The 17,273-nt window shown below is 38.3% G+C and overlaps 1 protein-coding gene and 1 pseudogene across 1 annotated transcript; both read left to right on the top strand.

The window, feature by feature from the left end:
• The first annotated feature begins 375 nt into the window (after nucleotides 1-375).
• On the top strand, nucleotides 376-10,915 carry GCG (glucagon). Its single transcript, XM_053597332.1, has 6 exons — nucleotides 376-609; nucleotides 3,571-3,671; nucleotides 5,613-5,774; nucleotides 7,470-7,607; nucleotides 9,278-9,421; nucleotides 10,427-10,915. Exons 1-6 carry the CDS (start codon nucleotides 376-378, stop codon nucleotides 10,431-10,433), a joined length of 786 nt encoding a protein of 261 aa, XP_053453307.1. The 3' UTR covers nucleotides 10,434-10,915.
• Nucleotides 10,916-13,747: 2,832 nt separating this feature from the next.
• On the top strand, nucleotides 13,748-16,780 carry LOC128590142 (poly [ADP-ribose] polymerase 1-like; annotated as a pseudogene).
• The last annotated feature ends 493 nt before the right edge of the window (nucleotides 16,781-17,273 follow it).

Genomic DNA, 17,273 nt, shown 5'->3' with positions numbered 1-17,273 from the left:
TAAGTATGTTTTAAATGAATGATTTCTTACTTGGGTAAATGAATGAATGAATTATTATATTCAGGTAAACTCATCATGGCTAAGCAGCAAACCAAAGGACCAGTAAGAACCTCACATGAGGTTCCTCACGTAATAGGCTGGCCATGGGCTATGTAATTTCAGTCTTTTGTCTTCAACATTGAAATTTAGAGAACTTAGAGAACTTTAGTTTTCATACCTCACTGAGGATAGAAGGTGAATTTCCAAATTGCTCTTTCCATTCCAAACCACCCCCCCACCAAAAAAAAAAAAAAAAAGAAAGAAAGAAAAGAGAAAAAAAGAGACAAGAGTAAATAGTTTCCGGGTCTCTGAAGTCTCACCCAATATAAGCATAGAATGCAGATGAGCAAAGTGAGTAGGCGAGGGAAATCATTTGTAATAAAAACTCATTATTTACAGATGAGAAATTTATATTGTCAGCGTAAAATCTGTGAGGCTAAACAGAGCTGGAGAGTATATAAAGCAGTGCACTCTAGGGCAGAAGTGCAGAGCTCAGGACACCGAGCACATCCCGAGTCCCCTAAAGGGCTCGCTCTCTTTCTGCTCTGTGCCACTCTGCTGTGTCAGAAGGTAAGACTAACATCGGTTGATTTTAAAATTTTAAGTCCTGCTTTGGGGACACTATTTTTAAGGGAGCAATGTATTATGAATTAAAGTGTTATTCTTCTATCTTATACTTTATTAGCAATTATAGGCAGGGAAGAATTGAGAAGAAAAAGGTTACATCAAATACATTTACATGTATTTTAACATAGCAATGCTGCAAAGTGAGTCTTAGAAATAATTATATACAAAGAAATAAAATAGAAAAAAAATTTAAATCAATGCTGTTGTCACAAAACTTTGTTAAGAAAACTGTGTTTTAAAATAAGTGGTAACATTTTGAAAAATTATTTTTCCTTGGATTTGAGAGATGTGCTTACTTCTTTGAACAGAAGGCGCCTTTTAAATTGAGCAGAACTGTGTCCATTAGAGAAACTATAACAGCAATTGCTCTTTGACAATTAAAACCTCTGGTTTTCTAAAGTAGTAGATTCAATGTCATCTTTCAAATATTCAAATTTCTTATGAAAAGTCTATCAAAAAATCAAAGCCCATGAAATTAGTGCTTTGTAAATAAGAAAGCGTACATGGTGCCGAGAACAAGTATTATCCTTGGGGATTTCTTGGATGAATCCAAAGCCATCGATTAATAATTATTTGCTATGTATTAAGAGCCAATAGTAATAAAATCTAAAATAGCCACACTGTAGAATAAAATTTTAATACTTCTTGTTAGAAAAAAGAATAAGATGTTCTGAAGAACCCAGTTAAACTCCAGAAAACAAAGAACAAATTTATGAAGATCCTCAATAGGTAAATGATTAAGTGGCCTGTTTTTCCATGCATTCTCAGGACCTATTAGATGAAATAAGCTAATCCATTTAAAAAGTATTTACGTGACCTGTAATGCCAATATATGTTTAGGAATACAATATTGCATAATGTCTTCTTTCCTAGGTCTAAGATTAATCTTTCTAAAAGACTTTCTACATTTTTTTGTTGCTGTATTTTCCTTTTAAATCCAAGCAGAAATTTGTGGTTCTTAGAAAACTTCAGACTCTCCTTAGACCCCCTAAAGAGGGGTAGAATAATTGGGAATTCTTTTCTTATTGAATAAGATTTGACGCTAAAATGCCATAAATATTTACTTTCTCAGCACTGGTATTCAAATATTTAAATAATTCTATCCTTAACTTTTTTCATGATTCCATAGACTTTCACAAAATGAATGAATGAGATTTTAAAAAGTCAGTTCTTTCAGTAGGATTAATTTGACTGCTTGTACTAGACATTCAACATTCATTTCTTTATGGTTGCTTCTTCTTCCATAAGCTCCCAAAGTGGCAGAATAACATCTACTCTAAATCTACCTCAATGGAACATAACAAAAGATATTGCAAATGCCTTAGGGACTCGAGGTAGAAGGAATTATTTGGTACTAAGTTGACAGTTTTCAGTTTGTTCCAAGAAACTTTTCAGTAGTGGCATAATCTTAAATACAAGTGTTTAGTTTTTAAATGTTCCTGAAAGCATGGATATCATAACTGACAGTTATAATCAGAAATACTACCTAGATATATGGTAAGTTTTCCAAAATCTGCCAGCTGGGTAAACTGAAACATAACAAAATGCCAAATTAGTAATTTAATGTTGATGGATTAAGAAAGGTGAATATGTAATTCCAGTTATGTTGCTTTATCTAATTAGTCACCTAATCTCCACAAGCTTAATATTTTAAAGAAAAAAGTTACCACTACAGGTATCACATTCTCTCTGTTTTAGTGCCAGAGATAGATAGTTAATGTGGCTAGGATGTTAAAGAAGAGATTGATAATTAAAAATGATAATATTTGTAAAATATTTATTCCAAAACAAATGTCATTTACTAAAAATACTCATTATTTATGGATAAGCATACTCCAATTGAAATGCCCACTATTTAAAAAAAAAAAAAGTGTTGGGATTGAAAGTAGCAGAGAGAACCCCACAACTGGACTTGAGGTTTCCATTCAGAAAATAGAAAAGCTGCTCTGTGGGCACATTTTGCTCCACAATCATGGATCCCAGTCCCTCTCCACGCTGCATTGTTGAGTCCTTGGCATCCTGTGACTTCATGGGACATCTGCTTGTGATATAAAGGACAAGCAATCAGGTGTGTCCTACAACCAAGTCTACAGTGTCACTAGCAGTGAATGATACATCCTGGACTAAGTCCAGTTATAAACCCACCTGGGGACTTCCAAGACTTCAGAAACAAGCGCTAATTTTCTTTTTGATACAAGTCTTTTAGTTTCTTAGTCGTGATTGTTCACGTTGCCAGAAGCATTAGTTCTTGTTGCAAATTGCTTGTCTTTAAAATGATTTTTTTCCCTTTAATTTAGAACAGGTCAAAGCACCCTAAAATACCTCAAATCTGTTGGCCGCTTTATAATTACAAAGTCTAGACCAAGTTACACTATTTAAAATATAAATGAATAATACATCTGAACCGACAGCTGGTATGCCAAGTTGTAGCCCGAGGCTGCTTTAAGATGGTTGCAATGCAGTATAATGTAAATGCCTGGAAGTGAAGGACTATTAATTGAAAGCCAGACTGATAGTGAAGGGGGTGGCATGATGGATAAAGTGCCATTCAGGCTAACCATATGTAGCATATCATCTACAGTGAGTATTTTAAATGTTTATCGTGGACATTTTTAATTTCCAGTCTGGAAACGAGCCTTCTAATCATTAACAGAAGTGTCCTACATTAATGAAAAAGCTTAATGGTGGAATACATCTTTTGTATTCTTTCTTGCCTCCAAAAAATCTAGGGTAATAATACAATCCAATATTTGAAATTCAGCTTGAAATATAATCAGAATAAAATTGATAACTAGGTTTTTCTTTCTATTTGTAATATCAACCTAGTCAAAGTCGAACTCATTTAGCCTGACATGTTTAAAAACGGTCGTCTGTTTCCCTTTCCCCAACTCTGTGTTCTGACAGGCAGCAAAGATGAAAAGCGTTTACTTTGTGGCTGGATTGTTTGTGATGCTGGTACAAGGCACCTGGCAACGTTCCCTTCAAAACACAGAAGAGAAATCCAGGTATTAAATCTTTAGCTTTAATACATAGCACTGTGGTTAAAATAAAGCTTGTGGAAGCCATGATTAGTTAGTAGGGTTTCAGTAATTCAAATTAATACTCTGCACAATTTTTGCATTATCATTGTGATAAAGCCACACTTTTCTGAAGTATAGACCAGAGTGTGTGTTTTTGCATAACCAAAGGGGTGAGAAATGTTGAAAAATATTTTTATGAGAAATTATAGTTCTTCGATTTCTTCCGATGATCCTATCCATTCCCCACTCACACACTACATAGTAGAGTATTTTATTCACATCAACTCTTTTCTCTTTTTTATTCCTTTTAAAAATGGGCATGTTTCTTGCTAATTGTAAAAGTCATACACGTTCATGATGAAAATGCTAAAAATGTTCAAAAAATTGGAAGTACTCAAAAGTCCACTGTTCAAAGAAAATTATTTAAAATAAAAAGGTTAGTGTATTATTTTTCTGTATTTACATATTCTGTACATAAACATACCTGAGCTTACTATATAGCTTTGCATCATGCTTTTTTTTAATATTGTATTATTAGCTTTTTATTTTATCATTACAAATATCTGCTTAGTGTAGCTATAATGTAAAGCTGCATACTATTAGATCTTATAAATGTATCATGTTCATTTAACTATTCCTCTTATTGGACATTAAGAGGTCTTCAAATTTTACCACAAAGAATTTTGCAAATAACATTTCTTATGTACACGTTTCCCAACATTTCTTACTATTTTTTGCAGTTCTACTTGTAGAAATACTGTGTTGAAGGGTTTGAATGAGTTTAAACCTTTTATAATATCTTACCAACTTGTGTTCCAGAAAATTCATACACATGCACACTCCCATCAGCAGTACAGAGTGCTCCTCCCCAGTATTTAATCTTTGCTAATTTGACAGGTAAAAATCATATTTCATTTTGAGTATTACTCACACTGACTATTTTCCCATATGTTTACCATGCCAACCAACTGTTGATTACTGGCATGTGGATGATTCACTGCTCCATTTCAGATTAGCAAGTGTCTTCTTTCTTGTGTTTCTTTGAACTTTCAGTTGTTTTCCTTCCACTATTAGCTGCCATGTAATTAGGTAAGTGCTCTGTTTATATATATATGTGTATATATATATATATATTTTTGAGACAGAGTCTCACTATGTCACCTTGGGTAGAGTGCTGTGGCATCACAGCTCACAGCAACCTCAAACTCTTGGGCTTAAGCAGTTCTCTGACCTCAGCCTCCCAAGTAGCCGGGACTACAGGTGCCCACCACAACATGCAGCTTTTGTAGTGTAGTAGTAGTTGTTGTTGTTGTTGTAGTTGTCTCTGTTGTTTAGCAGGCCCGGGCCAGTTTCGAACCCACCAGCCCTGGTGCATGTGGCCTGCGCCCTAACCACTGAGCTACGAGCACCAAGCCTGTTTTATATTAATACACGCAAAACAGGGGCGGTGCCTATGGCTCAAAGGAGTAGGGCACAAGTCTCATATGCCAGAGGTGGCAGGTTCAAACCCAGCCCTGGCCAAATACTGAAAAAAAAAAGAAAAAAAAATACACGCGAAACAGAATTAGGAGCAAAAATCTGCCACCTAAACAAATGATTTGAGATTCTTCACTCTTTTAAAATATTCAAGTCACTGCTCTCTTCTGTCTTTATTAGCATAATCATGAGTAGATTAATTAGCAGAAAAGATTTATTTAATCCTATTGGGGAAAAAATGTCAGTTTAGAAACTCTCTACTAGAGTGTGGAATAAGAATGTATTCAACTATGCTGAGACTATGAGATTCCCTGACAAACTAAGATCTCTCTAAACTGCCTACTGAAATATGACTGCTTCATGTCACCCTGGGTTTGCAGTGAAGATGCTTCTGAAGTGAGTCTGTTCTCAAAGGGAGATTCATGTTGCACTAATCACTGTTCTTCACAGATTGTTCTCAGCTGCCCAGACAGACCCGCTCATTGAGCCTGGTCAGATGAATGAAGACAAGCGCCATTCGCAGGGCACCTTTACCAGTGACTACAGCAAGTATCTGGACTCCAGGCGTGCCCAAGATTTTGTGCAGTGGTTGATGAATACCAAGAGAAACAGGTAAAATTTAAACCTGATCCAAAACTTGCACACAAATAAATATACTGAATATATCTACAATTTCTCATGACTTAAGTCATCATACTCATCAAATAGTGTCCATAAACTCTCAATTTTGATGATTTTCAAGGTTGGTATGTTATACTTTGTGTTATGCCTCTGAGTCTCACCCCTCACCCCTCCAAACCTCTTACCCACCTGCCAATGAAACGTAGACTTTAAATTATCTTTAAATTATCTTTATCTTTAAATTATCTTCAAATTATCTTAACTGTCTTAGTAATATCTACCTTCTTAACCCCTTTTCTCTTAAAGTTGAAAACTGATCTTTGTGGACTTTGCAGGGTTAAGAATTTAATTTCTACTCCCAAAATAGAGCATATATAACATTTCCTTCTGGGGTTCAAACCTATGACTGTGATCATATTAAAATTATCCCCTAGCCAAGGGTAAGGAATGGAAACAGATGCATTCCTTTTCTTGTAGAATAAAATCTAAGATATGCATGTAAAAATTACAGCCTAGCTGCACCGCATAAAGAGAGAAGGCAGCAAGTAAGTACACAAGCCTATCGTAAGACATACATTTTAATGTTGGATTTTCTTTGACGAGTGTTGGGGTTTTGCTGCATCTAGGCTATTGGAGGAAATTATCCGCAAGGGTTTCACAGAGATGGTGGAATTTCACAATTTTTTTTGGAGAGTGGCCCACAGGGGAAGGAAGTTATGCATACAAAGTAGCTGAAAGAATCTGAAAATCAGGAAAAGGACATGGATTTGTCTGGAGAGAGTGGAAAAGGGAGAGGGAATGAGAGAGAGACGGAGAGAGAGCTCGAGCGAGAAGGAAGAATAGAAGAAATAGAGTTTGTAACCAAAGTTTCTGAAAGTGGAGCGTCGGACTGCAGGAAGATGGCTGTCGTGAGGAGAACAGACTTTGGGAGAGGCTCCTGTCAAGGACTATAGTGAAATGTGAGAAATCACAAATTTCAAAAAAATGAAAACAACTGTCCTCATCTTCTAGAGTGGGAATGCCACAATTTGTTACATTAATGTAAAGTGATCCTCACTCCAGGGCAGTGTCTGCTGTATGTTTTGGATGACACCTTGCAGGGGTGATACACAGAGGGTGGACTGGCAGCAGCTGCGGGTCACCTCCTCAGCTCGCTCTGCACACATTTGAGGCTTAGGTGGGCTCAGCGCCCTTGTTTTCCTCTTTGCTAGCAGAACGTATTTTCTTTAATCCACTATCACATGGTCCTTTGGATGACATTTTGAAGTAATCCTTTGCTTTCTCTTGAATCAATTAACTAATTCTAATCCCATACTTACTAATAACAGCTGCCTTGCTCACTAGCATAGCACAGCATATAGCTAAACCCACCAACCCATCAAGACTAAAGTAAAAAAAGGTGCAGATTGAATAACCAGTGACATAGATAAGAAGGGGGAGGTAGAACTGGGTATGCAGGGAAGGGAGGAGAGATTAGCACCTGCATTGTAATTAGCCCTATCCCATCAATCTTCAATCCAGAAAAGGAATGTAGCTTCAAAAAAAAATCCCCCAGCCACCCTCTCCTCCTAAACTTCCTACACCCTTTCTATATAGAATCCCGAACCCGAAGTTGCCACTACTTATAGGTGAGAACCATATTGCCAAAGAAACAGATCTTCAATTTAACTTTCACATTTCTTTCAGGAATAACATTGCCAAACGTCATGATGAATTTGAGAGACATGCTGAAGGGACCTTTACCAGTGATGTAAGTTCTTATTTGGAAGGCCAAGCTGCCAAGGAATTCATCGCTTGGCTGGTGAAAGGCCGAGGAAGGCGAGAGTAAGTCTGTACATTCTTACTTGACTTTTTTTTTTCCTTGATGCATAAAATTTAAGACTCCAGTTATCTATATCTGGGTCTGGATTACAGAAGCAATTAGTATAATCTCACAACTCAAAGAAAGAACTTCTATTGGTGAAAAAGTGTAATCTGTGTCATTTTGGTAAGGAGTATTAAAATAGAGCCATATAAGTTCCATTTTTATTTCTCTTTACAGCTGTGTTGTTATGGTAGGGATGAATTTCTTGTCCAAGCTGGGACACCTCTGAGAGTAAACACTGTGCTTCTGATAACTACCTGAGACAAGCTTAAGCTAGGATTGTCCCAGGAAAATCAGAGATGAGGGAAAAAGAAGAAAGAGTGCTGAAAACTTTTAATATTTAAGTATTTAAATAAAACTTCTAATATTTAAAGTTTGACTTTAAATATTTACATATGTGATCAACACATACTTATGTGTTAATAAACGTTCCGATAAAAATGTGAAGACTGAAAAGAACCAAACATAAGATGTTAATAAAGTGACACGAAAAGTACAAATATGCAGAAACATCTACATATTTAACAATGATTTTTTTAATGATAGATTCCCATTAAATAATCAAGGCTGAAAATGAGACTAAGACCATTAGTTACTTGCTTGGATCTTAACACAAAAGACCTCTGAACCATTTCATTTTCTTGGAACCATTTCGATTGGCATTTGAAATATGAGAGCCAAGAAATTTCCGTTCAACTTTTACTTTTAAATTAGATTTACAACAAGTTTACTGAGACTTAATCAGATCTCAAGATGAAAGGGAAGTAGGTATCATGGCTGATTTTTAAAACATTAACAATCTAACTTACAAAACCAATGGTAAAGTAATTACATTTGAGGATATTTTATGGTATTTTAAGGGGATACTGAAAAGTCTTCTATGGGAAACCAGTAAAAGAAAAAATATATATATATATATTTCTTTATATATATTTCTTTCTTTTTTCTCAGTATATTTTCTAATATATATATATTTCTTTATATATATTTCTTTCTTTTTTCTCAGTATATTTTCTAAAATATACTGAGCTTTAACCCCTAATACTACTGTCAGGCTGTTTTGACAATCTCTGGTTTTATGGGATATGATATATTTTGCTGACTCACAGACAAATTAATAGTCTTTGACAAAAGCTTCTGTGTTGCCAATATACTGAAATCTTTGAAGCAACCTGAAATATTAAAAAGTTACCCAGGTTAGAAGCATGAATCCTATGTACTCAATTTTGATATGAGGACAATTAATGACAATTATGGTTATGGGGGGGGGAACAGAAAGAGGGAAGGAGGGAGGTGGGTGGGGCCTTGGTGTGTGTCACACTTTATGGGGGCAAGACATGATTGCAAGAGGGACTTTACCTAACAATTGCAATCAGTGTAACCTGGCTTATTGTACCCTCAATGAATCCCCAACAATAAAAAAAAAAAAGTTATCCAGGTTTGGTTTCTGATCACAGCTCTGCGACCTAATACTTTTCCAACTGTCACCTGTTCACATGGGGTTTTGAGGAACTTCCTGGTAGGCCTTCTGTAAATAGAACCTTTATGATTTTCATGATGACATCTGTGATTCATAAGGATTTACTGAAAATGTCTAGCAAAACACTAATTTTAACTCTCGCTTTCTTAGTTTCCCGGAAGAAGACATCATTGTTGAAGAACTTGGCCGCAGACATGCTGATGGTTCTTTCTCTGATGAGATGAACACAGTTCTTGATAATCTTGCCACCAGGGAGTTTATAAACTGGTTGCGTCAAAATAAAATCACTGACAGGTGACTTCTTCTTAGTTAATTCTGAAAACCATCAGGACTTACCAATAAATATTGATTGTCACACTGCTCATATGGGGGAGCACGACTCTTTACCTCACATTATATAAAAAAAATTACACGTTTAAATCATGTGAGAGTACATCAGGCGTCCTCAAACTTTTTAAACAGGGGGCCAATTCACTGTCCCTCAGACCGTTGGAGGGCCGGACTATAGTTTAAAACAAAAAAACTATGAACAAATTCCTATGCACACTGCACATCTTATTTTTATTTATTTATTTTTTTTGTGGTTTTATTATAGCCGGGGCTGGGTTTGAACCCGCCACCTCCGGCATACGAGACTGGCACCCTACTCCTTGAGCCACAGGTGCCGCCCTGCACATCTTATTTTGAAGTAAAAAACAAAACGGGAACAAATACAATTCACACCACTTCATGTGGCCCGTGGGCTGCAGTTTGAGGACCCCTGGAGTACACTATTATATATTTTTTTTTTATCATTATAGTTTCTATCCATTTATTCATTTATTCCAAAAACATTTACTATCGATGATAGATAAGTCACTGGGAACACAGATATGACTCAAACATGGAAGTGTTAAGTAATTCACATATTCATGTCACATTAAAAATTGTTATATGTGCTAAAATTTATCACAAAGGTGAAATGCAATACATATAGTATTTTATACTTTAGTAAGCATAGTAGCAAAAATTGTATTCAAAAATACCAATTTTTGAACACCTAAATAGCCACTTATCTTGATGGATTTTAATTGTTTTTTATAATTATTCATAAATCTTTTCTAATGAGAATACATCAGGATAAATAATCTTTACATGAAAATATTTTGAGTCCAAATGATGGAAGGATTTACAGATGAAGTGACTGATAATTTTTATCAAAATAAATCATTGAAATTTTTCCTATATAAATTACTTGTATTACCTGGTTATTACATGTAGAGTTATGTTTAATCATTGCCTTTTGTTTTTTATCTCTAGGAAATAAGTACATCATTATTCAAGACCATCTTCCCAACATTGTCTGCCAGTCACTTGGGATGTTTGAAATTTTAAGTTCTGTAAATTTAAGAGGTGTATTCTAAAGCCATATTGCTTTGCATGCCAATAAATAAATTTTCTTTTAGCATTGTATAGCCAAAAGATTGTAAATGGAATAAACTGTTATTGAAATATTGCTAAAATATCAGCTTTAAAATATGAAAGTACTGGATTCTCTTATTTTCTTCCGGTTTTGATGAAGTACCCCAACCTATTTACAGTTAGCAATGAAATTATTTTTCTATGATATAATTTGTAAATGTAAATTATTCCAATCACAACATATCTTCATTATCATGACAAGAGAAAGGAAGAACTAGTAATCACACTGCTAAAACTGGAAAGAGAATTTTCTTATGGAAAACTTTGTTGTAAAATGCTTAGCTTTCAATGTATTGAAGACACACTAATAAAATTTTGAAGTGCTTTGCCATTGTCCATTTTCTCTCTGTAGATCCCCTTCCTCATGCCCCTGTTCCTTCACAAAACCTGTCCTGGAGCTGGGAGTCAACAAGTCCAAGCTGCTGCATAGACATGACTTCGCAGTACTTGAACATTTTGAGCCAACATTAGAAAAATCAGGGTTTTGATGCAAAACTTTTGATTTTGGGATTCTCTTGAAAAAGCAGGTTATCAGATAATATTTGATCAAAAAGGTAAATTTCTTCTGGAACTAAGTATTAGCTGCCTCTTCCTAAAGGGTCCAGTGTGTTCCAGCTCCCAATAGTGCTTCCAGAACATAGCTAGGCATGCTTACATACCCTACTCCATATTGTACACAGCCAGGCACTTGCTTCAGGCCCACTGTACTTACACACTGCACCAGCCTGGCACCTGGTTGCCCTATCCTGCAATTGTCAGTACCTGGGGCCAGTCTGATGCTGATTGCCAAGCCTGAGATTTTCTTTCACTATATCCAGCATTGTCAGCTCTCTTTCTCTATCTTTACAGTGCTCCTATAAGGTTGACTTACCACCAATAACATTCCAGAGTTTGCAAAATTACTTCTATGCTTTGATCAGCAGTAGTAAATTTGAAAACATGTAGTAATCACTCCCAACCATGTACATAATGATGGATGAGAATTTTCTGAGCTAACTGGAAAATTTAAGACTAGAATTGTCTTAAAGGCCACTGCTAGCTATAAGATTATGAGCAACCATTTAAACCCTCTGGGACTAAGTTCTTCATGTGAAAAAATAACATTAAAATTGTCCATTCACCTGTGTTTGGCTTATAATGAAGTTCCAATACAATAGGATCCTAAAGTCCTCATTCTAAAATGGTTGTCACAGAGCTGCTCAGGAAAGAAGTTACCCTTTGTATCAAAATTATGTCTGTCAGCTTCTCCAGAATCAAACCCTTCATATCTCCCTACAAAACATCTTGACGATGAAGACTCAAACACAAGTGTATGCTACACAAGTATGTTCTTAAAATAGGATTTTTGTTGGTTCATTTCCTTGTATTTTAGGTAGAAGACTGCTATGCTGATTGTTAAGACATTCAACAGAAGATCAAAGTACAAAATTTTTCACAGTTCTAATCAAAGGAGCTCAGGGCAACTCTCTGCTGTCCACCATGTTTTCTTTCATGAAAATTATTGCCTTTATGCTTTCCACACCAGTATACCCACAGGTGACTAAACTGGTCCCATGTTAAACTAAGATTTGACTTAGAAATTAAATATATACCTCTGTGTGTGTGTTCTCATGACAGTGGAGTCAAAACCTTGAGAGCATCTCAGTGCAGACTCCAACTAAGCAGTCTTCAGAACCACAGGAAGGAGGTATAAAACTGATCCTTAGCTGGGGTGGATGAATGAGGGGACCACAAGACAGGGAATATGAGTCAAGCTCAAAAGAGTGCCAATGGTCAAAATCTGCCTGTAATTTCAAGAGGCAAGCTAAGAGATGCCATGGAGAAAGGAAGGTAAATAAGTGAGTGAGAAGTCAGGTAAGTGGAGAAATGGGGTTGAACATATATTAGGTATTCTTTTCACTGTGTATAATACATACTCAACCACAGAGACTAAACTAAAAAAAGGGTTATATTTTTTACAAAATGAGAATTCTAGAGACAGGAAGTCCAAGCATAAACATATCAGTAATACCACATAGTCTTTTCTGTTCTGCTTTGCCTTTTTTTTTTTTTTTTTGTAGAGACAGAGTCTCACTTTATGGACCTCGGTAGAGTGCCGTGGCCTCACACAGCTCACAGCAACCTCCAACTCCTGGGCTTAAGCGATTCTCTTGACTCAGCCTCCCGAGCAGCTGGGACCACAGGCGCCCGCCACAACGCCCGGCTGTTTTTTGGTTGCAGTTTGGCCGGGGCCGCGTTTGAACCCATCACCCTTGGTATATGGGGCCAGCGCCTTACCGACTGAGCCACAGGTGCTGCCCCGCTTTGCCTTCTTAACACATGGCTTTCTTCCAATGATACCTCAAGATTGAAACATGGCTGCTCCATCGCCCAGTTCCTATCTACTTTGCAGGGAAGATGAAGAATGAAAAGTAGAAAGATAGTAAGAAGAGAAAGAGCAAGAAGAGGAAGAGGAAAACAAGAAGAAATACAAGAACAGAGAATGACAACCAAAAACAAATGCACTGATTCAGAGAAAGCAGACATTTCTTCCCAAAAATACCCAAAGATTTTCACTTACGTTTTATTACACTGAAATATGTCTCATGACCCATCCTGGCTACAAAGGAGGCTGAGAAGTATTGTCTTTCACCTGGATACATTGGATCCCATACAAAAGCAGAAGTCTATAAGTAAGGAAGAGTGAAAGAATGAATATTATGCGGGCAGTTAAAATTCAAAGGCATAAGGGCAGCGCCTGTGGCTCAAAGGGGTAGGGCGCCAGCCCCATATGCTGGAGGTGGTGGGTTCAAACCCAGCCCTGGCCAAAAACTGCAAAAAAAAAAAAAAAAAAAATTCAAAGGCATATTTCCACAGTCAGAGTTGAAATATCCAAGTCTTATTTTACTGGGTATCATCTTTATAGTATGGGGATTTGTTGGCCTAATTTAAGTCTAAATAGGTTCACAGAACTGTAGACTCTCTCTAAATAGGAAGAGATAAAAGTAAAACACCCAAACAAAAAAATTATTAAGGAATATTCACCATAACACTTGTATAGAATTTTATATCTTTAACTATAGAATTAAGTTAAATAAAAGGACTCAGATCGAATGAACATATCGAATTTTGTTTATATAAAAACAAAAAAACAGGAGCTGCAATGGCATGAGGGTAAGGATGGTGGAATCCCCATATAAGTTCTACCGAGTCAAGTATGCCGAGAGCGGGCGTGCTTCTTGCAAGAAATGCAGTGAGAGCATCCTGAAGGACTCTCTTCAGGTGGCCATGATGGTGTAGTCACCCATGTTCAATGAGAAAGTCCTACACTGGTACCATTTCTCCTGCTTCTGGAAGGTGGGCCACTCTCTCCAGCACCCTGACGTGGAGGTAGATGGGTTCTCTGAGCTGTGGTGGGATGACTAGCAGAAAGTCAAGAAGACCTCGGAGGCTGGAGGAGTGACTAGCAAAGGCCATCTGGAGGTGGCAGCAAGATGGAGAAACCCTTGGGAGAGTTTGCAGCAGAGTCTACCAAGTCTAACAGAAGCACATGCAAGAGGTGTATGGAGAAGATAGAAAAGGGCCAGATGTGCCTGTCCAAGAAGATGCTGGACCCAGAGAAGCCACAGCTGGGCATGATTAATCACTATTACCACCCACGCTGCTCTGTCAAGAAAAGGGAGGAGCTGGGTTTCCTCTTGAGTATAGCACAAGCCAACTCAAGGTTTTTAGCCTCTTCACTGCTGAGGATAAAGAAGCCCTGACCAAGCAGCTCCAGGGAGCCAAGAGTGAAGGAAAGAGAACAGGTGATGTGGTAGATGGAATGGATGAAGTGACCAACAAGAAATCTAAAAAAGAAAAAGACAAGGATTGTAAGCTTAAAAAGGCCCTCAAGGCCCAGAACAATCTGATCTTTAACATCAAGGATGAGCTAAAGAAAGTGTGTTCGACCAATGACCTGAAAGAACTACTTATCTTCAACAAGCAGCAAGTGCCTTCTGGGGAGTCAGTGATTTTGGACCAACTAGCTGATGGCATGGTATTTGGTGCCCTCTTTCCCTGCAAGGAATGCTTGGACCAGCTGATCTTCAAGAGATTATTACTGTACTGGGGACTTCACTGTCTGGACCAAGTGTATGTTCAAGACACAGACACCCAGTGGAAAGAATGGGTGACCCCCAAAGGAATTTCAAGAAATCTCTTATCTCAAGAAATTGAAGGCCAAAAAGCAAGACCATGTATTTCCCTCAGAAACCAGCACACCAGTGGCAACGGCACCTCCACCCTCTATAGCTTCAGCACCTGCTTCTGTGAACTCCTCTGCCCCTGCAGATAAACATTTATCCAACATGAAAATCCTGACTCTTGGGAAGCTTTACCAGAACAAGGATGAAGTTAAAGCCATGATTGAAAAACCTGGGGGGAGACTGACAGGGACAACCAACAAGGCCTCCCTGTACATCAGTACGAAAAAGGAGATAGAAAAGATGAATAAGAAAATGGAGGAAGTAAAAGAAGCCAACATTCGTGTTGTGTCTGAGGATTTCCTCCAAGATGTCTCCACCTCCACCAAGAGCCTTCCAGAATCGTTCTCAGTATACATTTTGTCTCCCTGGGGGGCAGAGGTGAAGGCAGAGCCTGTTGAAGTAGCAGTCCCAAAAGGGAAGTCAGGGTCTGCGTGCTCTAAAAACAGCAAGGGCCCCATAAAGGAGGAAAGTATCAACAAATCTGAAAAGAGAATGAAATTAACTCTTAAAGGAGGGGCAGCTGCCGATCCTGATTCTGGTCCGGGACACTCTCCACACATCCTGGGAAAAGGTGGGAAGTTCTTCAGCCCCACCATTGGTCTGGTAGATATTGTTAAAGAAACCAACTCCTATTACAAGCTGCAGCTTCTGGAGGATGCCAAGGAAAGCAGGTATTGGATATTCTGGGCCTGGGGCTGCATGGGCATGGTGATTGGTAGCAACAAACTGGAGCAGATGCCATCCAAAGAGGATGCCATTGAGTACTTTGTGAAATTATATGAACAAAAAACTGGAGTACCTGGCACTCCAAAAGTTTCACCAAGTTTCCCAAAAAGTTCTACTCTCTGGAGATTGACTATGGCCAGGATGAAGAGGTGGCAAAGAAGCTGACAGTAAACCCAGGGACCAAGTCCAAGCTTCCCAAGCCAGGTCAGGAGCTTATTAAGATAATCTTTGATATGGAAAGTATGAAGAAAACTATGGTGGAATATGAGATCCACCTTCGGAAGATGCCCTTGGAGAGGCTGAGCAAGAGACAGATCCAAGCCACACACTCCATCCTCAGTGAGGTCCAGCAGGCAGTGTCCCAGGGCAGTAGTGATTCCTAGATTCTGCATCTGTCAAATTGCTTCTACACAACTTTGGGATGAAGAAACTTCCACTCCTGAACAATGTAGGAAGCATGCAGCTTCATTCTACCCAAAGTAGAAATGATGGACAACCTGCTAGACATTGAGGTGGCCTAAAATCAGACCCACCCCTGAGCAGACCTACACCTGCTCAGGGGTGGGTCTGATGATAGCAGCAAGGATCCCATCAATGTCAACTATGAGAAGTTCAAAACCGACACTAAGGTGGTTGACAAAGATTCTGAAGAAACTGAGATAATCAGGAAATATGTTAAGAACACTCATGCCACCACACACAGTGCATTTGACTTAGAAGTTGTACCTTTCCGATAGAGTGTGAAGGAGAGAGGTACAAACCTTTTAAGCAGCTTCACAACCGAAGGTTGCGGTGGCATGGCTCCTAGACTATCAACTTTGCTGGAATCTTGTTCCAGGGTCTATGGATAGCCCCTTCTGAAGCACCTGTGATGGGCTACATGTTTGGTAAAGGAATCTATTTTGCCAAAATGGTCTCCAAGAGTGCCAACTATTGCCATATGTCTCAGGGAGACCCAATAGGCTTGATCTTGTTGGGAGAAGTTGCTGTTGGAAACATGTATGAATGAAGCATGCTTCACACATCAGCAAGTTGCCCAAGGGCAAGCACAATGTCAAAGGTTTGGGCAAAACTACCCCTGCCCTCTGGATGGTGTACAGGTTCCTCTGGGGACTGGGACCTCATCCATGTTAATGACACATGTCTACTGTATAATGAGTACATTGTCTCTGATATTGCTCAGGCAAATCTGAAGTATCTGCTGAAACTGAAATTCAATTTTAAGACATCACTGTGGTGAATTGTGGCCAAGGCTTCGGTACCCAGTGACTCTGATATCAATTCACCGTATGTGCTCACATACCGACTTACAGGCAGAAAGCTCAGCAAAATTGCTGATGAGTAATACCTTCACTAAATCTCCTTAGAAGATTTTACATGAACAAATTAAAAGATTTTCCCGGGCGGCGCCTGTGGCTCAAGGAGTAGGGCGCCAGTCCCATATGCTGGAGGTGGCGGGTTCAGACCTAGCCCCAGCCAAAAACCAAAAAAAAAAAGATTTTCCCAACTTTTTAAATCCCTTATTTTGTGTTATGTTTCAGGGAAGGGGTTGTTTGAGGGCTTTTCTTACCAGGCGCAGTCCTGGTAGATGCAATGATAAAGGATGGGAAGAGATTTTGTGTGTGAAGACTAGTCCCATGGAAGACACCAAGCCACAGTAGAAATCTCCCTTACTGGTTTACCCAGAAAAGGGAAAAATACCCTTCTACCCTTGTTGCTAGGTGTTCACCTTC

Source organism: Nycticebus coucang, chromosome 7, assembly GCF_027406575.1.
Source record: "Nycticebus coucang isolate mNycCou1 chromosome 7, mNycCou1.pri, whole genome shotgun sequence".
In the NCBI taxonomy this organism is placed as follows: Eukaryota; Metazoa; Chordata; class Mammalia; order Primates; family Lorisidae; genus Nycticebus; species Nycticebus coucang.
Note: the sequence above shows the minus strand (reverse complement) of the source record. Positions and strands in the feature narration are given on the sequence as shown.